This window comes from Dendrobates tinctorius, unplaced genomic scaffold (assembly GCF_039654945.1).
Source record: "Dendrobates tinctorius isolate UK_male_01 unplaced genomic scaffold, ASM3965494v1 ptg000357l, whole genome shotgun sequence".
NCBI lineage: Eukaryota > Metazoa > Chordata > Amphibia > Anura > Dendrobatidae > Dendrobates > Dendrobates tinctorius.
Window position 1 is genome coordinate 41211 of NW_027362023.1, and position 24565 is coordinate 65775.

Below are 24565 nucleotides of genomic sequence, written 5' to 3' on the forward strand. Positions count from 1 at the left end.
AGAAATGAGGGAGGAGATGTAGGGGGGCCGCACTGTGGAGAGGACTGGTAGGGTGATAGACGGAAATGAGGAGATGTAGGGGGGCCGCACTGTGGAGAGGACTGGTAGGCTGATAGACAGAAATGAGGGAGGAGATGTAGGGGGGCCGCACTGTGGAGAGGACTGGTAGGCTGATAGACAGAAATGAGGGAGGAGATGTAGGGGGGGCCGCACTGTGGAGAGGACTGGTAGGGTGATAGACAGAAATGAGGGAGGAGATGTAGGGGGGCTGCACTGTGGAGAGGACGGGTAGGGTGATAGACAGAAATGAGGGAGGAGATGTAGAGGGGCTGCACTGTGGAGAGGACGGGTAGGGTGATAGACAGAAATGAGGGAGGAGATGTAGGGGGGCCGCACTGTGGAGAGGACTGGTAGGGTGATAGACGGAAATGAGGGAGGAGATGTAGGGGGGCTGCACTGTGGAGAGGACTGGTAGGCTGATAGACAGAAATGAGGGAGGAGATGTAGGGGGGGGCCGCACTGTGGAGAGGACGGGTAGGGTGATAGACAGAAATGAGGGAGGAGATGTAGGGGGGCCGCACTGTGGAGAGGACGGGTAGGCTGATAGACAGAAATGAGGGAGGAGATGTAGGGGGGCCGCACTGTGGAGAGGACTGGTAGGCTGATAGACAGAAATGAGGGAGGAGATGTAGGGGGGCCGCACTGTGGAGAGGACGGGTAGGCTGATAGACAGAAATGAGGGAGGAGATGTAGGGGGGGCTGCACTGTGGAGAGGACTGGTAGGGTGATAGACAGAAATGAGGGAGGAGATGTAGGGGGGCCGCACTGTGGAGAGGACGGGTAGGGTGATAGACGGAAATGAGGGAGGAGATGTAGGGGGGCCGCACTGTGAAGAGGACGGGTAGGGTGATAGACAGAAATGAGGGAGGAGATGTAGGGGGGCTGCACTGTGGAGAGGACGGGTAGGGTGATAGACAGAAATGAGGAGATGTAGGGGGGCCGCACTGTGGAGAGGACGGGTAGGCTGATAGACAGAAATGAGGGAGGAGATGTAGGGGGGCCGCACTGTGGAGAGGACTGGTAGGCTGATAGACAGAAATGAGGGAGGAGATGTAGGGGGGCCGCACTGTGGAGAGGACGGGTAGGCTGATAGACAGAAATGAGGGAGGAGATGTAGGGGGGGCTGCACTGTGGAGAGGACTGGTAGGGTGATAGACAGAAATGAGGGAGGAGATGTAGGGGGGCTGCACTGTGGAGAGGACGGGTAGGGTGATAGACGGAAATGAGGGAGGAGATGTAGGGGGGCCGCACTGTGAAGAGGACGGGTAGGGTGATAGACAGAAATGAGGGAGGAGATGTAGGGGGGCTGCACTGTGGAGAGGACGGGTAGGGTGATAGACAGAAATGAGGAGATGTAGGGGGGCCGCACTGTGGAGAGGACGGGTAGGGTGATAGACAGAAATGAGGGAGGAGATGTAGGGGGGCCGCACTGTGGAGAGGACTGGTAGGGTGATAGACAGAAATGAGGGAGGAGATGTAGGGGGGGCTGCACTGTGGAGAGGACTGGTAGGCTGATAGACAGAAATGAGGGAGGAGATGTAGGGGGGCCGCACTGTGGAGAGGACTGGTAGGGTGATAGACAGAAATGAGGGAGGAGATGTAGGGGGGCTGCACTGTGGAGAGGACGGGTAGGGTGATAGACGGAAATGAGGGAGGAGATGTAGGGGGGCTGCACTGTGGAGAGGACTGGTAGGCTGATAGACAGAAATGAGGGAGGAGATGTAGGGGGGCTGCACTGTGGAGAGGACTGGTAGGGTGATAGACAGAAATGAGGGAGGAGATGTAGGGGGGCCGCACTGTGAAGAGGACGGGTAGGGTGATAGACAGAAATGAGGGAGGAGATGTAGGGGGGCCGCACTGTGGAGAGGACTGGTAGGGTGATAGACAGAAATGAGGGAGGAGATGTAGGGGGGCCGCACTGTGGAGAGGACGGGTAGGGTGATAGACAGAAATGAGGGAGGAGATGTAGGGGGGCCGCACTGTGGAGAGGACTGGTAGGGTGATAGACAGAAATGAGGGAGGAGATGTAGGGGGGCCGCACTGTGGAGAGGACTGGTAGGGTGATAGACAGAAATGAGGGAGGAGATGTAGGGGGGCCGCACTGTGGAGAGGACTGGTAGGGTGATAGACAGAAATGAGGGAGGAGATGTAGGGGGGCCGCACTGTGGAGAGGACGGGTAGGGTGATAGACAGAAATGAGGGAGGAGATGTAGGGGGGCCGCACTGTGGAGAGGACGGGTAGGGTGATAGACGGAAATGAGGGAGGAGATGTAGGGGGGCCGCACTGTGGAGAGGACGGGTAGGGTGATAGACGGAAATGAGGGAGGAGATGTAGGGGGGCCGCACTGTGGAGAGGATGGGTAGGGTGATAGACGGAAATGAGGGAGGAGATGTAGGGGGGCCGCACTGTGGAGAGGACGGGTAGGGTGATAGACGGAAATGAGGGAGGAGATGTAGGGGGGCCGCACTGTGGAGAGGACGGGTAGGGTGATAGACGGAAATGAGGGAGGAGATGTAGGGGGGCCGCACTGTGGAGAGGACGGGTAGGGTGATAGACGGAAATGAGGGAGGAGATGTAGGGGGGCCGCACTGTGGAGAGGACGGGTAGGGTGATAGACAGAAATGAGGGAGGAGATGTAGGGGGGCCGCACTGTGGAGAGGACGGGTAGGGTGATAGACGGAAATGAGGAGGAGATGTAGGGGGGCCGCACTGTGGAGAGGACAGGTAGGGTGATAGACGGAAATGAGGGAGGAGATGTAGGGGGGCCGCACTGTGAAGAGGACGGGTAGGGTGATAGACAGAAATGAGGGAGGAGATGTAGGGGGGCCGCACTGTGGAGAGGACTGGTAGGGTGATAGACAGAAATGAGGGAGGAGATGTAGGGGGGCCGCACTGTGGAGAGGACGGGTAGGGTGATAGACAGAAATGAGGGAGGAGATGTAGGGGGGCCGCACTGTGGAGAGGACTGGTAGGGTGATAGACAGAAATGAGGGAGGAGATGTAGGGGGGCCGCACTGTGGAGAGGACTGGTAGGGTGATAGACAGAAATGAGGGAGGAGATGTAGGGGGGCCGCACTGTGGAGAGGACTGGTAGGGTGATAGACAGAAATGAGGGAGGAGATGTAGGGGGGCCGCACTGTGGAGAGGACGGGTAGGGTGATAGACAGAAATGAGGGAGGAGATGTAGGGGGGCCGCACTGTGGAGAGGACGGGTAGGGTGATAGACAGAAATGAGGGAGGAGATGTAGGGGGGCCGCACTGTGGAGAGGACGGGTAGGGTGATAGACGGAAATGAGGGAGGAGATGTAGGGGGGCCGCACTGTGGAGAGGACGGGTAGGGTGATAGACGGAAATGAGGGAGGAGATGTAGGGGGGCCGCACTGTGGAGAGGATGGGTAGGGTGATAGACGGAAATGAGGGAGGAGATGTAGGGGGGCCGCACTGTGGAGAGGACGGGTAGGGTGATAGACGGAAATGAGGGAGGAGATGTAGGGGGGCCGCACTGTGGAGAGGACGGGTAGGGTGATAGACGGAAATGAGGGAGGAGATGTAGGGGGGCCGCACTGTGGAGAGGACGGGTAGGGTGATAGACGGAAATGAGGGAGGAGATGTAGGGGGGCCGCACTGTGGAGAGGACGGGTAGGGTGATAGACAGAAATGAGGGAGGAGATGTAGGGGGGCCGCACTGTGGAGAGGACGGGTAGGGTGATAGACGGAAATGAGGAGGAGATGTAGGGGGGCCGCACTGTGGAGAGGACAGGTAGGGTGATAGACGGAAATGAGGGAGGAGATGTAGGGGGGCCGCACTGTGGAGAGGACGGGTAGGGTGATAGACGGAAATGAGGGAGGAGATGTAGGGGGGCCGCACTGTGGAGAGGACTGGTAGGGTGATAGACGGAAATGAGGGAGGAGATGTAGGGGGGCCGCACTGTGGAGAGGACTGGTAGAGTGATAGACGGAAATGAGGGAGGAGATGTAGGGGGGCCGCACTGTGGAGAGGACTGGTAGGGTGATAGACGGAAATGAGGGAGGAGATGTAGGGGAGCTGCACTGTGGAGAGGACTGGTAGGGTGATAGACGGAAATGAGGGAGGAGATGTAGGGGGGCCGCACTGTGGAGAGGACTGGTAGGGTGATAGACGGAAATGAGGGAGGAGATGTAGGGGGGCCGCACTGTGGAGAGGACTGGTAGGGTGATAGACGGAAATGAGGGAGGAGATGTAGGGGGGCCGCACTGTGGAGAGGACTGGTAGGGTGATAGATGGAAATGAGGGAGGAGATGTAGGGGGGCCGCACTGTGGAGAGGACTGGTAGGGTGATAGACGGAAATGAGGGAGGAGATGTAGGGGGGCCGCACTGTGGAGAGGACGGGTAGGGTGATAGACGGAAATGAGGGAGGAGATGTAGGGGGGCCGCACTGTGGAGAGGACTGGTAGGGTGATAGACAGAAATGAGGGAGGAGATGTAGGGGGGCCGCACTGTGGAGAGGACGGGTAGGGTGATAGACAGAAATGAGGGAGGAGATGTAGGGGGGCCGCACTGTGGAGAGGACGGGTAGGGTGATAGACAGAAATGAGGGAGGAGATGTAGGGGGGCCGCACTGTGGAGAGGACGGGTAGGGTGATAGACGGAAATGAGGGAGGAGATGTAGGGGGGCCGCACTGTGGAGAGGACGGGTAGGGTGATAGACGGAAATGAGGGAGGAGATGTAGGGGGGCCGCACTGTGGAGAGGATGGGTAGGGTGATAGACGGAAATGAGGGAGGAGATGTAGGGGGGCCGCACTGTGGAGAGGACGGGTAGGGTGATAGACGGAAATGAGGGAGGAGATGTAGGGGGGCCGCACTGTGGAGAGGACGGGTAGGGTGATAGACGGAAATGAGGGAGGAGATGTAGGGGGGCCGCACTGTGGAGAGGACGGGTAGGGTGATAGACGGAAATGAGGGAGGAGATGTAGGGGGGCCGCACTGTGGAGAGGACGGGTAGGGTGATAGACAGAAATGAGGGAGGAGATGTAGGGGGGCCGCACTGTGGAGAGGACGGGTAGGGTGATAGACGGAAATGAGGAGGAGATGTAGGGGGGCCGCACTGTGGAGAGGACAGGTAGGGTGATAGACGGAAATGAGGGAGGAGATGTAGGGGGGCCGCACTGTGGAGAGGACGGGTAGGGTGATAGACGGAAATGAGGGAGGAGATGTAGGGGGGCCGCACTGTGGAGAGGACTGGTAGGGTGATAGACGGAAATGAGGGAGGAGATGTAGGGGGGCCGCACTGTGGAGAGGACTGGTAGAGTGATAGACGGAAATGAGGGAGGAGATGTAGGGGGGCCGCACTGTGGAGAGGACTGGTAGGGTGATAGACGGAAATGAGGGAGGAGATGTAGGGGAGCTGCACTGTGGAGAGGACTGGTAGGGTGATAGACGGAAATGAGGGAGGAGATGTAGGGGGGCCGCACTGTGGAGAGGACTGGTAGGGTGATAGACGGAAATGAGGGAGGAGATGTAGGGGGGCCGCACTGTGGAGAGGACTGGTAGGGTGATAGACGGAAATGAGGGAGGAGATGTAGGGGGGCCGCACTGTGGAGAGGACTGGTAGGGTGATAGATGGAAATGAGGGAGGAGATGTAGGGGGGCCGCACTGTGGAGAGGACTGGTAGGGTGATAGACGGAAATGAGGGAGGAGATGTAGGGGGGCCGCACTGTGGAGAGGACGGGTAGGGTGATAGACAGAAATGAGGGAGGAGATGTAGGGGGGCCGCACTGTGGAGTGGACGGGTAGGGTGATAGACGGAAATGAGGAGGAGATGTAGGGGGGCCGCACTGTGGAGAGGACAGGTAGGGTGATAGACGGAAATGAGGGAGGAGATGTAGGGGGGCCGCACTGTGGAGAGGACGGGTAGGGTGATAGACGGAAATGAGGGAGGAGATGTAGGGGGGCCGCACTGTGGAGAGGACGGGTAGGGTGATAGACAGAAATGAGGGAGGAGATGTAGGGGGGCCGCACTGTGGGTCTATAATGAATGGGCAGCCAGTGCAGTGCAATGACTGACACAGAGCGGACGCATCTGAGTACTGATTAGCCAGATGGATGATCGTGGCTGCTGCATTGATGATGGACTGGAGAGGGGAAAGTCAAGTGAGGGGGAGGCCAATAGAGCGTTACAGTAGTCCAGGCGGGAGTGGATCAGGGCATCAATGAGGGTCTTTGTTGTTTCCATGATCAGAAAGGGGTGCATTCTCAGGTGTAAGCGGCAAGAGATTGTATATAGGAGGTGAAGGAAAGATTGGCGTCAGACAGCACGCCTGCTGCCGGGGTGTTTATTATGGTGCCACACGCTTTCCACCTGGTAATATCGGAATGCAGGCTGCCATGATCAGTGCCCGTATGCCGCAGCAGTCGCGTGCTTTCTCTGTGATTATGGCTCCCTGGAATAATCTAGCTGCACTCGTAATGACATTAGGGAGTCTCTGGTGATGCAATCCTCTAATGTAATCACCAGCCCGGGGGCTCATCAGTGAGCGCAGGTCGCCCTCCAGGACGCTCAGTAACGTCAGACATGTTGCTGCCTCACGTAGAGCTCCATCTGCTGCATCTATCAGACGTCTCTGCTTACATGTCCTGCGCTGCCCTCCAGCCCACCAATGTACCGAGGTAGCAGGAGACTGCGGAGTGATCCCGAGGAGGGACGGGGTGTTAGGGTCTCATGACCGCTGTGAAGATACCCGGAAATCCTTCATCTATGGCTCGGGCCGTACAGTGGAGAGGGGTCCCCTCCGTACCCCGACATCTGCAGGACTGGAGCACCAAGGCATATTTCACCCAGAGATATCACAGAGCGACATCTGTGATGGGGGTAATGGAAGGCACCCTAAGAAAAACTTCACAAAACCTTTTCTATTGCTTGTGAAGTCAGATAATAGTGGGGAGAATCTGGAGTTAGACTGGAGCGCCCTCTGGTGACTGATGGAGGGAAGTGAGAAAAATATCTCTGATCACCCTTATTTTTTATTTTGTCTGTTTTCCAAAAATACGTAAGAAAAAAGCCGTAATCATAAGGAAAATTAGATTGTATCCAAAATATTCGCGATATATCATGACAGTGTTAATTGTTCCCGTTCACTGACAGAGAAACCCTATGTGCGGTGTTGCTACAATGTGTGATGGTGCAGGTTCTGTGGGGGCGGAGCTTGGCACATGGATACAAAGTGCAGCAGAGCCTTTGTGTCATGCTCCGCCCCCGCGGATCCAGCGCATTTTCTGTGATTTTAGATCATTAATTATGCCACGTTTTGCCGCAGTTTGAATTATATGCATTGTAGATGTAAATCGCTTGGGCGCCAGACTTATACATTGCAACAAATTACACAAATTTGCAGTTTCTGAGATCCCAGAAATAGTAAAAAGCCGAAACACTAAGTGGCCGATTCATCGTTCCTTTTGTTGTTTTTTTTTTTTTCCTGCTGTAATAATTGTTCCGGTAGTTTATTTGCAGTTAGTTTATTACTTTGCTGCTTTTTTACCGTTACTCCTGTTTGTTTTCGCTCGTGTTTATGGATCTCCAGACGGTTTTACATATTCATCATTTCAGGCTTTTAGAAATGTTAATAGTTTTTTGCGTAGTTTTTCTCTTCTACTTGGAGGAGTCTGAAGTCTGATTTTTGTTGTAGTTGAAGACTGATGTGCGACATTTTATATACATTTACATGAAAAAGTTTGGGCACCCTGCATGATTGCTGCCTTGTAGCGCCCCATTTTGTTAGTAGCACAGTTTGTAACCGCTTTGCTCCAGTTTTGATGAATTTGGCCAATCATTTCCTGGCGCAAAAAGACAAAGCAACGAAAAAAATACTTGGGGGAAAAATGCTAATGATGAACCGAGGACAGAGAATATGGCCGAGCCGCTCTTTGTTCCTCTTTATAACATTTTCCTGTGTGACTGCAGAACACTTCCTTAGTGATCCACAAGGGGGCGCTCTACCCACGCTCACCAGGGGTGCAGGACATAATTCTAATTTATGGCATATTTTCCCACAGGATCCTGCTAGTGGAATAATATGGCCGCCATGTTTCACCATCCTTGACACCAAACACGACTGTGGTGTATCTATATTTGGTTGAGAAAGGCGCCCAATCCTGAGCCGAAACGTCGCCATTAAATAGCCACGAACTGGTGTGCTGCCTTTGTATTTGTCTGTATATTTAGGATGGATATTACATTTCTGTGGTTTCCCAAGCCCAAAAACCCCGACCCTTGAATCCAGAGGAACAGTCATGTCCCCAGATCGCAGCAGATCTGCCCGTGGATTGTCCCGACATCGGGTTGTTCTAGATACGACGCGGAGGCGCTGCGATGTCCCTGGTATGGAGACGTCCAGTCTACCTTAGTTTGCTCTTACTGGGAAGAGACGCTGCAGGGAGTCCAGTGACATCGGGATCTTATGGATCTACTCCATAACATGGATGAACCCTAATCTAATGCAGGACTGGAGTAGATCCTCCAATGACATCCGGCCGCCCAACCATGTATAATCTAATACAGTCCAATCAGATCTTCTACAATCTAATGCAATCTCAGCCAGTCGATCGGAGTCTGTGCAGAGCAATGTCCAATCCAATGGAATGAAGTCAAGAGCCATGCAGGGCAATGAAATCCAGCACAATATGCAGCCACGCAGTCATGCGCAGTCCTAGTTTCCTATGCAATCAGTTATAGACAAATCCTGATCTGTTGAGTGTTCACATTCCATCCAGAATTCACATTGCTGCGATCAAATCCAGTGCCATGGCTTCGCGTACAATCTGCCACAGGTTGATGCAGTCATGTGCGGTCTGTCACTGTGATGGAGACCAATCTCTTGGGTCGGGTTCATACTTCACACTTTGGCTCACCGCCCCGGTTCAGCCCGTGATCAGTGTCGGTACCGAATTGATTGCACTAATTTATTCGCCATCTGCAGTCAGATCTGGCGAAATGACCCAGGGACGATCCGTAATCTCGCATGTTGTGAAGGTTCAGTGACCGTTGTGTTCCAAAAAGCAGCAGACCTGGCGAAATGTGAGGCGCAGTGACTTCAACTGTAGAGGGGTCCCCTTCCTCCCCACCATGGAGGAGGCACTTGTCATATAATGTATTGTGATGAACCGCACCTCGTCTGACGTCACTATTACTTCGGAAGGATCACGCGGTACGGTCTCCCCGCTTTCGCCAACGTGACGTTCCGCACCTCTGGGGGACATGTGAGGTCAGCTTGGCACAGTTTTGCATGGACACCCCCTGTCCACATGGGTGCAGGAAGGCACGGGGAGTGAGAGGATGCGGCCCACACAGTCACTGACGTGGTGCCACCCTCGCTCACAACTCTGACAGGCTGAGAGGCCCCTTTCACTAGCACCAGTGGACCAGCGCCTGATCTGCCAGCACAGTAGGACGGCCACCAGTGTCTCGTTAGATATAAATCTGGTCCATTAATGGGATTATGTCGGGCCGCAAACCAGCCCCGGTAGCATGTGATGTTAAACCGAGAAACACGTGTGGATTGAGATAAAAAAGCAGCCCAAGGTTAAATTATATATTTAATTGCCTTAAGGGCACCCTAGACAATGCACTGTATACACGATGGATGTGCATATACAAGGGTCAGATATGCTAATACAGGCGAATTACAAAAGGTATAAGCAGATGAAACGTGTCCGTTACCGACTTGACGTTCGGCCTTGGGAGCTGAACCACATGGAACGTCTGGGGTGCCAGGTGTTTCCAGTTCCTTCCTCCATTTTCCTCCCTTGAGATGATCCTATTCCTCCCCTGGGTTTTTGTAGGTGAAACTCCAAAGCCTTTTATTGATCATAACTTCCCAATGGAAGGTCATAGGGTGGCAGTTTTGGAGCCATCGGATCCAGACAGGCCTCTATTATGCTCGAAGACCAAACATGGCTTTGCTACCTGGCTTCTACTAACAGTTATGCGTATCTCCCCACCATAGAGTGCTAGAGCAGATTGAGACCCTGGCAGGCATTCAGCCCGCACCCGAAATCTTGGAAATGTAACTGGTGTACATCGATCATGTACAATAACTCCACATTCTCCTTAATTCTCATTAAGAAATCCTATTCTGGGAGATTAGAATGAAGCAGTTAGTGTGTGCTCTGCAGGGGGTCATCCTGTTATGAAGGTCTTGGTACAAGCTAAGTGGGCGTTTTTCCCTTTGAAACTGAGGTGGTTGGACCACCTGCTGAGCCAGGTGTACTGTTACTGTTACAGCTACACATGCTGAAGGAGGATTGTAATCTGTGACTTGATATGATACAGTTTATTGGCATGACATTATATCCCCCCATATTCTTCATGTGCGTGAATTGCTAACAATTTGTGACAGCTGCGACTGTAATTTGTTACAATGTGGCAGTCATTATAAACAGCCATATCCTGCACACATCGGCCTCACTACTAGGGGGCGCCAGGCTGAAAGTGAGCAATAGAACCGCCCCAACAGAGGTGGTCACCCATGTTGTGAATTCGCTTTCTGGCCTACCTCTGGTTACTAGTGAAGGTAGTGGAACTGGTTTTATTGACAGAGGGGTCGCGAGTCCTCTTTCTGGGCTCCCTCTGGTGGTTACTGGACGTAATGGAGCTGATCTAATGAACAGAGACCTGCCACCTGATAATGAGGAGGACGATTGGAGATCTGGGGTTTCAGACTGGATTTAAGACAGCTGACTCCCTCTATCCCTGCTGGTGATTTTTCCTGCCTCCTGAGGTCTTATTTTCCAGCTCAGTCCCTGCATGCTCAGCTAAGTGTTCTTTTGCTATTGTTCACATTTGATTTAGTTTTGTCTTTTTCAGCTTTGTGTGGTCAGCCAGCTCCGGCTTGGGCTGTGCTGAATTTCCATCCTTATGTTACTGCTTGTGCCAGTTTGTTTTGTCCCTTATTAGATTGGCCTCTTTTTGCTTTCAGAATATACCAGAGTGCTGATATAGTGGGGGCGAAGTCGTGCGACTTCAGTGTTTTTTGCATCAGACGTGTTGGACTTTTTGCAGGGTTTTTTGCGTGATTGCAGACAGTGTCTTTCCTGTCTAGTTAGTGTGGGCCCCATCGTTTGCTCATTCTATTTTCCTGCCTGTGTTTGTGTTTTCATCTTTTCTCACCGACAATATATGTTTGGGGGCTTTCTATTCCTTTGGGGATCTGCTCCGGGGCAGTTTAGATTTCCCCTTTCTTGCTTTAGGCTTAGTTAGCTCTCCGGCCGTGACGAGGCGTCTAGGATCATCGTAGGTACGCTCCACGGCTACTGCTAGTTGTGTGGATAGGATCAGGGGTCTGCAATCCGCTTAGCTCCCAACCTCTCTGGTTTTCTGTAGCTTAGCTTGGTCTTGCTCTCCTCCTCAGTGACCCAATCATAACACACCCAGCTTCCCAGGACTCATGAACAGCAGCGTTGTCCAGGGATTAGTCCACTGCTTTTGGGGCATAGTGAGACGACCACCTACAACTGCACTGGAAAGTGGTGTCCTCATAGAGGTGGTGTTCTCTTACGGTTGGCTTCATAGAGGCGGTCTTCTTTTGGGTGGTTTCATAGAGGTGGTCTCTTATGAATGGTCTCAGAGGTGGTCATCCCTAAGAATATATACAGTAAGGAGGAGGTGACCATTCATATGAGTGGTCTTTATCATAGACATGGTCTTTTCATATGGGCGGTCTCTTAAAGGTGTTCTTTTCATATAGGTCGTCTTTTCTTACTGTGGTTTTCTCAGAGGTGGTGTTTTCATAGAGGTGGTCTTCTCATGTAGGTGCTCGTATTAGTGTTGGTATTCTCAAAAATATAGTCTTATACAGGTAGTCTTTTCATAGAGGTGATCTCATATGAGTGATCTTATTATAGAAGTGGTCTTTTATGAATGGTCTTCTCATAGAGTTGTTCTCATATGGATGATCTTCTCTTATGAGGTCCTCATATTAGTGGTCTTATAAGGGTGGTTTATTATAGAGGAGGTCTCATATGGATGGTCTCTAATGGGTGTCCTCATGGAGATGATCTCATATGACTGGTCTCATACGGGTGGTCTTATTATAGAGGTGATCTTTTATGGGTAGTCTTTTCATATTAGTGATCCCATATGGGTGGTCTGCTCATAGAAGTGGTCTCATATAGATGGTCTCTTATGGGTGTCCTCACATGGGTGATCCTATTATAGAGGTGGTCTTTTATGGGTAATCTCATAGAGGTGGTCTCATATTAGTAGTCTCATGGGTGGTGTTTTCTTAGAAGTGGTCTCAAATGGTCTCTTATGGGTGTCCTCACATGGGTGGTCTTATAGAGGTGGTCTTTTATGGGTAGTCTTCTCATAGAGGTGGTCTCATATTAGTGATCTTGTGTGGGTGGTCTTCTCAGGTGGTCTCCTATGGGTGTATGGGTGTCATCACATGGGTGGTGTTGTTATAGAGGTGGTCTTTTATGGGTAGTCTCATATAGGCAGTCTCATATGGGTGGTCTTCTCATAGAGGTGGTCTCCTATAAATGGTCTTATTGTTGTCCTTCTTATGTGGGTGGTCTTATTGTAGAGGTGGTCTTTTATGGGTGGTCTTCTCTTAGAGGTGGTCTCTTATAGATGGTCTCATGGGTGTCCTCACGTGGGTGGTCTTATAGAGGTGGTCTTTTAGAGGTGGTCTCATATAGATGGTCTCTTAGGGTGTCCTCACATGGGTGGTCTTACTATAGAGGTGGTCTTTTATAGGTAGTCTTCTCATAGAGGTGGTCTCCTATAGATGGTCTCTTAGGGGTGTCAGGTGGGTGGTCTTATTATAGAGGTGGTCTTTTATGGGTGGTCTTCTCTTAGAGGTGGTCTGCTATAGATGGTCTCTTATGGGTGTCCTCACGTGGGTGGTCTTATTATAGAGGTGGTCTTTTATGGGTGGTCTCTTAGAGGTGGTCTCATATAGATGGTCTCATGGGGGTCCTCACGTGGGTGGTCTTATAGAGGCGGTCTCATATGGGTGGTCTAATCTTAGAGGTGGTCTCCTATAGATGGTCTCTTAGGGGTGTCCTCACATGGGTGGTTTTATTATAGAGGTGGTCTTTCAGAATATACACGGTATTATCTCCTCTTCAGAGAGGTAGAGAGCTCTAGCGCCACCTAATGGAAGGCACAATCCTATTGGTCAGTGTCGACCCCTTAACGAGTCTCGTCACAGGTCTTCGGGTAAGAAGCCAAGCCAGACTCTCCGTTGGCAGACACGAGTTTCGGGGTGTTTGCTCCTCATCAGTGGAAGGAACGTCGTATGATGGGGGGGATGGATCTCCTTGTGGGGAGCACCAGGCCGGTGTATGAAGCCTTACAGGGTCTGAGCACAAGGAGAGATGTTACCTCTTTTTGTATGACAGAAGTGGAAATCTGCTCTGGCTGTGAGGGTCTGCTCATAGAGGTGGTCTTCTGTTTAAAGGCACAGTACCGCTGACTCTTCTAACTTGTGCTCTGCAGGGTCTGTGGCTCTTTCACACAGCGACTTGTCAGTGGGATTGATGGGACAGATCTTCAGGATTGCTGGTGGTTAATGGCAGCGGCAGTCCAGGGGTTAATGGTCGGCTAGCTCCTCCTCGGTGCTGCCTCCTCCTGTCCTCCGCTCCCCTCCTTTGTGGAAGAGCAGATTTACTGTGGGAGTCGCAGGCACCAGGACTTTAGCACCGAGCTGTCGCCATGAGGTTGCTGCTTGCTCGAGAGTCTTGAGTGGGCACCATGGAGGAAAATGCCAACGTGCAGGAGACGAGCACCGACAGCCCCCCGAGCCTGGCACAGACCACCAAGTATGAGATAAAGCGCCACGCCATCACCGATGACTACAAAGTGTCCAAGCAGGTGCTCGGCCTGGGCATCAATGGCAAAGTGCTGGAGTGTTACCGCCGAGACAGCGGGCAGAAGTGCGCACTGAAGGTGAGTGGTGTCTGTGCCGGCCCCGGAGAGACTCCGGGGATTCATCGCTGCCGTCAGCATTTACAATCAGCAGCCGGGTACAAAGGAGCACGAGGTGTGTCAGGAAGCGAGCGCCAGCGTCAGGAAGCGAGCGCCAGCGTCAGGAAGCGAGCGCCAGCGTCGGAAAGCGAGCGCCAGCGTCAGGGAGCGAGCGCCAGCGTCAGAAAGCGAGCGCCAGCGTCAGGGAGCGAGCGCCAGCGTCAGGGAGCGAGCGCCAGCGTCAGAAAGCGAGCGCCAGCGTCAGAAAGCGAGCGCCAGCGTCAGGGAGCGAGCGCCAGCGTCAGGGAGAGAGCGCCAGCGTCAGAAAGCGAGCGCCAGCGTCAGGGAGCGAGCGCCAGCGTCGGGGAGCGAGCGCCAGCGTCGGGGAGCGAGCGCCAGCGTCGGGGAGCGAGCGCCAGCGTCAGAAAGCGAGCGCCAGCGTCAGGGAGCGAGCGCCAGCGTCAGGGAGCGAGCGCCAGCGTCAGGAAGCGAGCGCCAGCGTCAGGACAGTGGCACCGGTGCCTCCACGAGTCCTGGTAACAGAACGGCACAGGAAGGATCATGTGATCAGCTGATGGATGGGTACATACATAGGATATATGTGTGCCAATCAGTGCCAGCGCTGCCCCCGTACAGCACCATCAGCAGGCACCAGTGCAGAACGAGGTTATATCAGTACTGGAGCGTTATAAGAGGGGCTGATATCAGTCACATATGATGTAATGTCTGGGGGTTATATCAGTACTGGAGCATTATAAGAGGGGCTGATATCAGTCACATATGGTGTAATGTCTGGAGGTTATATCAGTACTGGAGCGTTATAAGAGGGGCTGATATCAGTCACATATGGTGTAATGTCTGGAGGTTATATCAATACTGGAGCGTTATAAGAGGGGCTGATATCAGTCACATATGGTGTAATGTCTGGGGGTTGTATCAGCACTGGAGCGTTATAAGAGGGGCTGATATCAGTCACATGGTGTAATGTCTGGAGGTTATATCAGCACTGGAGCGTTATAAGAGGGGCTGATATCAGTCACATAAGGTGTAATGTCTGGGGGTTATATCAGTACAGGAGCGTTATAAGAGGGGCTGATATCAGTCACATATGATGTAATGTCTGGAGGTTATATCAGTACTGGAGCGTTATAAGAGGGGCTGATATCAGTCACATATGGTGTAATGTCTGGGGGTTATATCAGTACTGGAGCGTTATAAGAGGGGCTGATATCAGTCACATATGGTGTAATGTCTGGAGGTTATATCAGTACAGGAGTGTTATAAGAGGGGCTGATATCAGTCACATATGGTGTAATGTCTGGGGGTTATATCAGTACTGGAGCGTTATAAGAGGGGCTGACATCAGTCACATATGGTGTAATGTCTGGGGGTTATATCAGTACTGGAGCGTTATAAGAGGGGCTGATATCAGTCACATATGATGTAATGTCTGGAGGTTATATCAGTACTGGAGCGTTATAAGAGGGGCTGATATCAGTCACATATGGTGTAATGTCTGGGGGTTGTATCAGTACTGGAGCGTTATAAGAGGGGCTGATATCAGTCACATATGATGTAATGTCTGGAGGTTATATCAGTACTGGAGCGTTATAAGAGGCAGATATCAATCACATATGGTGTAATGTCTGGGGGTTGTATCAGTACTGGAGCGTTATAAGAGGGGCTGATATCAGTCACATATGGTGTAATGTCTGGGGGTTATATCAGTACAGGAGCGTTATAAGAGGGGCTGATATCAGTCACATATGATGTAATGTCTGGAGGTTATATCAGTACTGGAGCGTTATAAGAGGGGCTGATATCAGTCACATATGGTGTAATGTCTGGGGGTTGTATCAGTACTGGAGCGTTATAAGAGGGGCTGATATCAGTCACATATGGTGTAATGTCTGGAGGTTATATCAGTACAGGAGCGTTATAAGAGGGGCTGATATCAGTCACATATGGTGTAATGTCTGGGGGTTATATCAGTACTTGAGCGTTATAAGAGGGGCTGATATCAGTCACATATGGTGTAATGTCTGGGGGTTGTATCAGTACTGGAGCGTTATAAGAGGGGCTGATATCAGTCACATATGGTGTAATGTCTGGGGGTTGTATCAGTACTGGAGCGTTATAAGAGGGGCTGATATCAGTCACATATGGTGTAATGTCTGGGGGTTGTATCAGTACTGGAGCGTTATAAGAGGGGCTGATGTGAAATTATCCCCAGATGTCGGTAACATCCAATCCACAGAGGCAAATAAATCCCCATAGATGACCATAAAATCCATTGTGTAATGATGAGAACTGACGCAGGGATTGAACACGTTACTAAAATGTAAATAATATTTGGTATAAAAGCCTTTCCTTTGTTGGTGATGAAGCTTCCAGATGCCTCCTGTATGGAGAAACTAGTCGCAGACATTGCTCAGGTGTGATTTTGGCCCATTCTTCCACACAAACAATCCTCACATCCCAAAGCTTCCGTGGCTCCTTCTATGATCTCTGAGCTTTTAGTTTCTTCCATACATTTTCTCTTGGACTCAGGTCCGGTGATCGGCTCGGCTGTTCCAGCAGATTTGTGTTCTTTCTCTGAAACCAGTAGAGAGTTTTCTTGGCCGTGTGTTGGGATCAGCGTCTTGCTGAAATGTCCACCGTTGTTTCACCTTCATCATCCTGGTAGATGGCTGCAGATTATTATCCAGAATGTCCGTATACATTTGTCTGTTCATCCTTCCTTCAGTTACATGAAGTTTGCCAGTCCCGTATGCTGAAAATCAGCCTCGCACCATGATGTTCCCACCTCCATATTTCACTGTTGTATGGTGTTTTTCGGCTGATATACAGTTACTTTTGGCCTCCAAACTTGGTGGGTATTATGGCATCCAAAGGGTTCAGTTTTGGTCTGATCTGACCAAACTATATTATCCGAGTATTTCACAGGCTTGTCTACATGTTGTTCAGCAAGCTGTAAACACACTTGAACATGCTTTTTGTTCAGCAGTGGAGTATTGCATGGTGAGCGTGCACACAGGTCATGGAGAATGTATAGTGAGCGTGCACACAGGTCATGGAGAATGTATAGTGAGCGTGCACACAGATCATGGAGAATGTATAGTGAGCATGCACACAGGCCGTGGAGGTTGAGTGGTGAGCATGCATACAGGTCGTACAGAATATATAGTGAGCGTGCATAGTGGCTGTGGAGGTTGCATGCTGAGCATGCTTACAGGCCGTGGAGGTTGTGGGGTGAGCATGCATACAGGTCGTACAGAATATATAGTGAGCGTGCATAGAGGCTGTGGAGGTTGCATGCTGAGCATGCTTACAGGCCGTGGAGGTTGAGTGGTGAGCATGCATACAGGTCGTACAGAATATATAGTGAGCGTGCATAGAGGCTGTGGAGGTTCCATGCTGAGCATGCATACAGGTCACGGAGGTTGTGGGGTGAGCATGCATACAGGTCACAGAGGGTGAGCGCATTACTTATAGTTTTCTATGTAACAATTGTACCTACTGTTTCTAGGTCTTTAGGTACTGTCACACTTAGCGATGTACCAGCGATCCCAACCAGAGATATGACGCGGTCAGGATCGCTGGTACATCGCTAAGTGGTCGCTAGTGAGCTGCCACACTGGCAGATCTCACCAGCGACATAGCAGGGGTCGGGGGTCGCTACTTACCTGTCAGACGAGGCGATCCTGACGTCCTCCCACCCGCGTCCACTCGTCGCTCATCGGCGCCACAGGAAGCTGACAACGAGAAACGGCTCAGGACGTTCTCGCGCGATCAGCGATAACCAGCAGGAGAGCGGTCGGAGGTAAGTATCAGACATAGCGATATCGCTGCTCTGTCACAAAACCAGTGACGTTATAGCGATATTGCTAGCGATATCGCTTAGTGTGACAGGCCCTTTTCTGTAGCTTCCCGCAGTTGGTCCTTGGCTCTCCACAGGTGGTTCTTAGCTCTTGGACATTCCTACTGATGATTCTTTTTACTCCTCTGCCTGTAATCCCGTGGGAAACACCTTGCCATGGCCGGTTTATGGTGAAATCATGTCTATTACACTTCTGGATTATGGCCACAGCAGCGCTCACTGGAACCTCCAGTAGTTTAGAAATTCTTCTGTAACCAATGCAATCAGGATGTCTTGCAACAATAAGGTTGTGAAGGTCTTGAGATAGCTCACTGGTGTTACCCATCATGAAATGTTTCTTGTGTGGCCCCTTTGTAATGTCACACCTTTTATATTGCCCATCAGTTGAACCAGCTGATATTATTTGTCACTAAGTGTCAGGATTGCATCCTAATTACTGATAGATCCCAGCCGGTGTCCGGATTTTCTAGGGCTTTTTTTCTCCTCTTTCTTCATGTGTTCAGTACTTTTTCCCTGTGTCATTTCTCATTGTTACACATAATTTATGGACATCTCTGGTGATTTCTGTCCTGTGTGGTTGGACGGGTTCTCACTGACATCTGGGGAGAATTTAATTTTAATAGAAGCTTTACTAATAGACTTACTAGTAACATTGGTGACAAGTTCAATATTTCACCCACTGTGTGATGTAATGTCTGGGGGTTATATCAGTACTGGAGCGTTATAAGAGGGGCTGATATCAGTCACATATGGTGTAATGTTTGGAGGTTATATCAGTACTGGAGCATTATAAGAGGGGCTGATATTAGTCACATATGGTGTAATGTCTGGGGGTTATATCAGTACTGGAGCATTATAAGAGGGGCTGATATCAGTCACATACGATGTAATGTCTGGAGGTTATATCAGTACTGGAGCGTTATAAGAGGGGCTGATATCAGTCACATATGATGTAATGTCTGGAGGTTATATCAGTACTGGAGCGTTATAAGAGGGGCTGATATCAGTCACATATGATGTAATGTCTGGAGGTTATATCAGTACTGGAGCGTTATAAGAGGGGCTGATATTAGTCACATATGGTGTAATGTCTGGGGGTTATATCAGTACTGGAGCGTTATAAGAGGGGCTGATATCAGTCACATATGGTGTAATGTCTGGGGGTTATATCAGTACTGGAGCGTTATAAGAGGGGCTGATATCAGTCACATATGATGTAATGTCTGGAGGTTATATCAGTACTGGAGCGTTATAAGAGGGGCTGATATTAGTCACATATGGTGTAATGTCTGGGGGTTATATCAGTACTGGAGCGTTATAAGAGGGGCTGATATCAGTCACATATGGTGTAATGTCTGGGGGTTATATCAGTACTGGAGCGTTATAAGAGGGGCTGATATCAGTCACATATGGCGTAATGTTTGGGGGTTATATCAGTACTGGAGCGTTATAAGAGGGGCTGATATCAGTCACATATGGTGTAATGTTTGGGGGTTATATCAGTACTGGAGCGTTATAAGAGGGGCTGATATCAGTCACATATGATGTAATGTCTGGAGGTTATATCAGTACTGGAGCGTTATAAGAGGGGCTGATATTAGTCACATATGGTGTAATGTCTGGGGGTTATATCAGTACTGGAGCGTTATAAGAGGGGCTGATATCAGTCACATATGGTGTAATGTTTGGGGGTTATATCAGTACTGGAGCGTTATAAGAGGGGCTGATATCAGTCACATATGATGTAATGTCTGGAGGTTATATCAGTACTGGAGCGTTATAAGAGGGGCTGATATCAGTCACATATGGTGTAATGTCTGGGGGTTATATCAGTACTGGAGCGTTATAAGAGGGGCTGATATCAGTCACATATGGCGTAATGTTTGGGGGTTATATCAGTACTGGAGCGTTATAAGAGGGGCTGATATCAGTCACATATGGTGTAATGTCTGGAGGTTATATCAGTGCTGGAGCGTTATAAGAGGGGCTGATATCAGTCACATATGATGTAATGTCTGGAGGTTATATCAGTACTGGAGCGTTATAAGAGGGGCTGATATCAGTCACACATGATGTAATGTCTGGAGGTTATATCAGTACTGGAGCGTTATAAGAGGGGCTGATATCAGTCACATATGGTGTAATGTCTGGGGGTTATATCAGTACTGGAGCGTTATAAGAGGGGCTGATATCAGTCACATATGGTGTAATGTCTGGAGGTTATATCAGTACTGGAGCGTTATAAGAGGGGCTGATATCAGTCACATATGGTGTAATGTCTGGGGGTTATATCAGTACTGGAGCGTTATAAGAGGGGCTGATATCAGTCACATATGGTGTAATGTCTGGAGGTTATATCAGTACTGGAGCGTTATAAGAGGGGCTGATATCAGTCACATATGGTGTAATGTCTGGAGGTTATATCAGTACTGGAGCGTTATAAGAGGGGCTGATATCAGTCACATATGGTGTAATGTCTGGAGGTTATATCAGTACTGGAGCGTTATAAGAGGGGCTGATATCAGTCACATATGGTGTAATGTCTGGGGGTTATATCAGTGCTGGAGCGTTATAAGAGGGGCTGATATCAGTCACATATGGTGTAATGTCTGGGGGTTATATCAGTACTGGAGCGTTATAAGAGGGGCTGATATCAGTCACATATGGTGTAATGTCTGGGGGTTATATCAGTGCTGGAGCGTTATAAGAGGGGCTGATATCAGTCACATATGGTGTAATGTCTGGAGGTTATATCAGTACTGGAGCGTTATAAGAGGGGCTGATATCAGTCACATGGTATTGTGTGGGTCAGTGCAGGAAGTTTCTTTCTCTCTGGAGTTGAGGGTCAGACGTGTTCAGTTCTTGGGGAAAGTGTCAGCACTTATGTGAAGTTATGTGAATTCTTCCTTGTCGATCTGCCGAATTCATGACAAAACCTCAACTCTTCTCCAAAATCAATAAATCAACTCCTGTCGCTGCAAAGCCTCTCTTCTAAATGTCATGTCCTTTCCTTCAGAGCTGCACTCACTGTTCTGCATGTTCTCGATGAGTACAAGAGCAGTCAGTCATGTTGATCAGATGTACAATGATGGGTCGGACTCCGCAGCTGATGAGAAAGTTGTGATTGTTGTGTACAGCAGATAACAGCAGCCGCGAGTAATCAGCGATTGATGGCGACTTCCACATTGAGACTCTGTCGCTCCCGTCACTTGGTTTACAAAGTTCATGTCACCTTCGCTCCATTTATGTGCCGTGGTCGGGAAACCACAGAGTTTTTTGCCTCCCCTGGATCAATACATTGGGTTATAGGTTAAATTTGATGATCTTGTATTTTCTTCAAACTTTGAAATTATAAAACTGTTGTGAACTAAGAAATAACTTGATCCAGTTACAACCAAAGCTGCAATCGCACTACAGATGTGAGGAATAGCCGCACCCTGTGCTGCAGTGCACGCCCCAGTCCAGCAGCTCAGGAGTTAACGAATGAAGGAAAAGGTTACAGTCATGTGAGATAAGTAATCTGTATCATATCCAGAAATGGCTGATAACGGGGAGTAATAGATTGTAGACTCCTGTCCTACAGTCTCCTCCCCAGTAATGGCTGATAACAGGGAGTAATAGATTGTAGTCTCCTGTCCTACAGTCTCCTCCCCAGTAATGGCTGATAACAGGGAGTAATAGATTGTAGTCTCCTGTCCTACAGTCTCCTCCCCCAGTAATGGCTGATAACAGGGAGTAATAGATTGTAGTCTCCTGTCCTACAGTCTCCTCCCCAGTAATGGCTGATAATGGGGAGTAATAGATTGTAGTCTCCTGTCCTACAGTCTCCTCCCCAGTAATGGCTGATAACGGGGAGTAATAGATTGTACTCTCCTGTCCTACAGTCTCCTCCCCAGTAATGGCTGATAACAGGGAGTAATAGATTGTAGTCTCCTGTCCTACAGTCTCCTCCCCCAGTAATGGCTGATAATGGGGAGTAATAGATTGTAGTCTCCTGTCCTACAGTCTCCTCCCCAGTAATGGCTGATAACGGGGAGTAATAGATTGTACTCTCCTGTCCTACAGTCTCCTCCCCAGTAATGGCTGATAACAGGGAGTAATAGATTGTAGTCTCCTGTCCTACAGTCTCCTCCCCAGTAATGGCTGATAACAGGGAGTAATAGATTGTAGTCTCCTGTCCTACAGTCTCCTCCCCCAGTAATGGCTGATAACAGGGAGTAATAGATTGTAGTCTCCTGTCCTACAGTCTCCTCCCCCAGTAATGGCTGATAACAGGGAGTAATAGATTGTAGTCTCCTGTCCTACAGTCTCCTCCCCAGTAATGGCTGATAATGGGGAGTAATAGATTGTAGTCTCCTGTCCTACAGTCTCCTCCCCCAGTAATGGCTGATAATGGGGAGTAATAGATTGTAGTCTCCTGTCCTACAGTCTCCTCCCCAGTAATGGCTGATAACGGGGAGTAATAGATTGTACTCTCCTGTCCTACAGTCTCCTCCCCCAGTAACGGCTGATAACAGGGAGTAATAGATTGTAGTCTCCTGTCCTACAGTCTCCTCTCCAGTAATGGCTGATAACGGGGAGTAATAGATTGTAGTCTCCTGTCCTACAGTCTCCTCCCCCAGTAATGGCTGATAACGGGGAGTAATAGATTGTAGTCTCCTGTCCTACAGTCTCCTCCTCCAGTAATGGCTGATAACGGGGAGTAATAGATTGTAGTCTCCTGTCCTACAGTCTCCTCCCCAGTAATGGCTGATAACGGGGAGTAATAGATTGTAGTCTCCTGTCCTACAGTCTCCTCCTCCAGTAATGGCTGATAACAGGGAGTAATAGATTGTAGTCTCCTGTCCTACAGTCTCCTCCCCCAGTAATGGCTGATAACGGGGAGTAATAGATTGTAGTCTCCTGTCCTACAGTCTCCTCCCCAGTAATGGCTGATAACGGGGAGTAATAGATTGTAGTCTCCTGTCCTACAGTCTCCTCCCCCAGTAATGGCCTATAACGGGGAGTAATAGATTGTAGTCTCCTGTCCTACAGTCTCCTCCCCAGTAATGGCTGATAACGGGGAGTAATAGATTGTAGTCTCCTGTCCTACAGTCTCCTCCCCCAGTAATGGCCTATAACAGGGAGTAATAGATTGTAGTCTCCTGTCCTACAGTCTCCTCCCCAGTAATGGCTGATAACAGGGAGTAATAGATTGTAGTCTCCTGTCCTACAGTCTCCTCCCCCAGTAATGGCCTATAACAGGGAGTAATAGATTGTAGTCTCCTGTCCTACCGTCTCCTCCTCCAGTAATGGCCGATAACAGGGAGTAATAGATTGTAGTCTCCTGTCCTACAGTCTCCTCCCCAGTAATGGCTGATAACAGGGAGTAATAGATTGTAGTCTCCTGTCCTACAGTCTCCTCCCCCAGTAATGGCTGATAATGGGGAGTAATAGATTGTAGTCTCCTGTCCTACAGTCTCCTCCCCAGTAATGGCCGATAACAGGGAGTAATAGATTGTAGTCTCCTGTCCTACAGTCTCCTCCCCCAGTAATGGCTGATAACGGGGAGTAATAGATTGTAGTCTCCTGTCCTACAGTCTCCTCCCCAGTAATGGCTGATAACAGGGAGTAATAGATTGTAGTCTCCTGTCCTACAGTCTCCTCCTCCAGTAATGGCCGATAACAGGGAGTAATAGATTGTAGTCTCCTGTCCTACAGTCTCCTCCCCCAGTAATGGCTGATAACGGGGAGTAATAGATTGTAGTCTCCTGTCCTACAGTCTCCTCCCCAGTAATGGCTGATAACGGGGAGTAATAGATTGTAGTCTCCTGTCCTACAGTCTCCTCTCCAGTAATGGCTGATAACGGGGAGTAATAGATTGTAGTCTCCTGTCCTACAGTCTCCTCCCCAGTAATGGCTGATAACAGGGAGTAATAGATTGTAGTCTCCTGTCCTACAGTCTCCTCTCCAGTCAGTAATGGCTGATAACAGGGAGTAATAGATTGTAGTCTCCTGTCCTACAGTCTCCTCTCCAGTAATGGCTGATAATGGGGAGTAACAGATTGTAGTCTCCTGTCCTACAGTCTCCTCTCCAGTAATGGCTGATAACGGGGAGTAATAGATTGTAGTCTCCTGTCCTACAGTCTCCTCTCCAGTAATGGCTGATAACGGGGAGTAATAGATTGTAGTCTCCTGTCCTACAGTCTCCTCCCCAGTAATGGCTGATAACAGGGAGTAATAGATTGTAGTCTCCTGTCCTACAGTCTCCTCTCCAGTAATGGCTGATAATGGGGAGTAACAGATTGTAGTCTCCTGTCCTACAGTCCTCCTCCCCAGTAATGGCTGATAACGGGGAGTAATAGATTGTAGTCTCCTGTCCTACAGTCTCCTCCCCCAGTAATGGCTGATAACGGGGAGTAATAGATTGTAGTCTCCTGTCCTACAGTCTCCTCCCCCAGTAATGGCTGATAACGGGGAGTAATAGATTGTAGTCTCCTCTCCTACAGTCGCTGTCAGTGAGTAGTTGTATATTCAGTGGCTTTCATCCCTGCTGACCACTGCTGAGGGTTTGCTCCAATGTTTCCGTCCTATCTTTTTTTAGGGCAGGGCAGCCCTGCTGCTCTTTCCCTTGTTCGTCCACAGGCTGAGCTCTGCTGTACTGCGCCACTTATCTATAGGTTACGCATTTGCTGTTGGCGG

General features: G+C 50.0%; 2 protein-coding genes across 2 annotated transcripts in view; both read left to right on the forward strand.

Moving 5' to 3' along the window:
* The window catches only part of HEMK1 (HemK methyltransferase 1, mitochondrial release factors N(5)-glutamine), a 42511-nt gene extending 34379 nt beyond the window's left edge, over positions 1 to 8132 (forward strand). Inside the window, exon 11 of the mRNA XM_073562523.1 lies at positions 8094 to 8132. The gene's annotated coding sequence lies outside the window, so the exon portion shown is untranslated. The remainder of the gene's footprint in view (positions 1 to 8093) is intronic.
* Positions 8133 to 13680: 5548 nt separating this feature from the next.
* Positions 13681 to 24565, forward strand: part of MAPKAPK3 (MAPK activated protein kinase 3) — a 57777-nt gene continuing 46892 nt past the window's right edge. Inside the window, exon 1 of the mRNA XM_073562526.1 lies at positions 13681 to 13986. Coding sequence (XP_073418627.1) covers positions 13792 to 13986 — 195 coding nt within the window. The 5' untranslated portion in view covers positions 13681 to 13791. The remainder of the gene's footprint in view (positions 13987 to 24565) is intronic.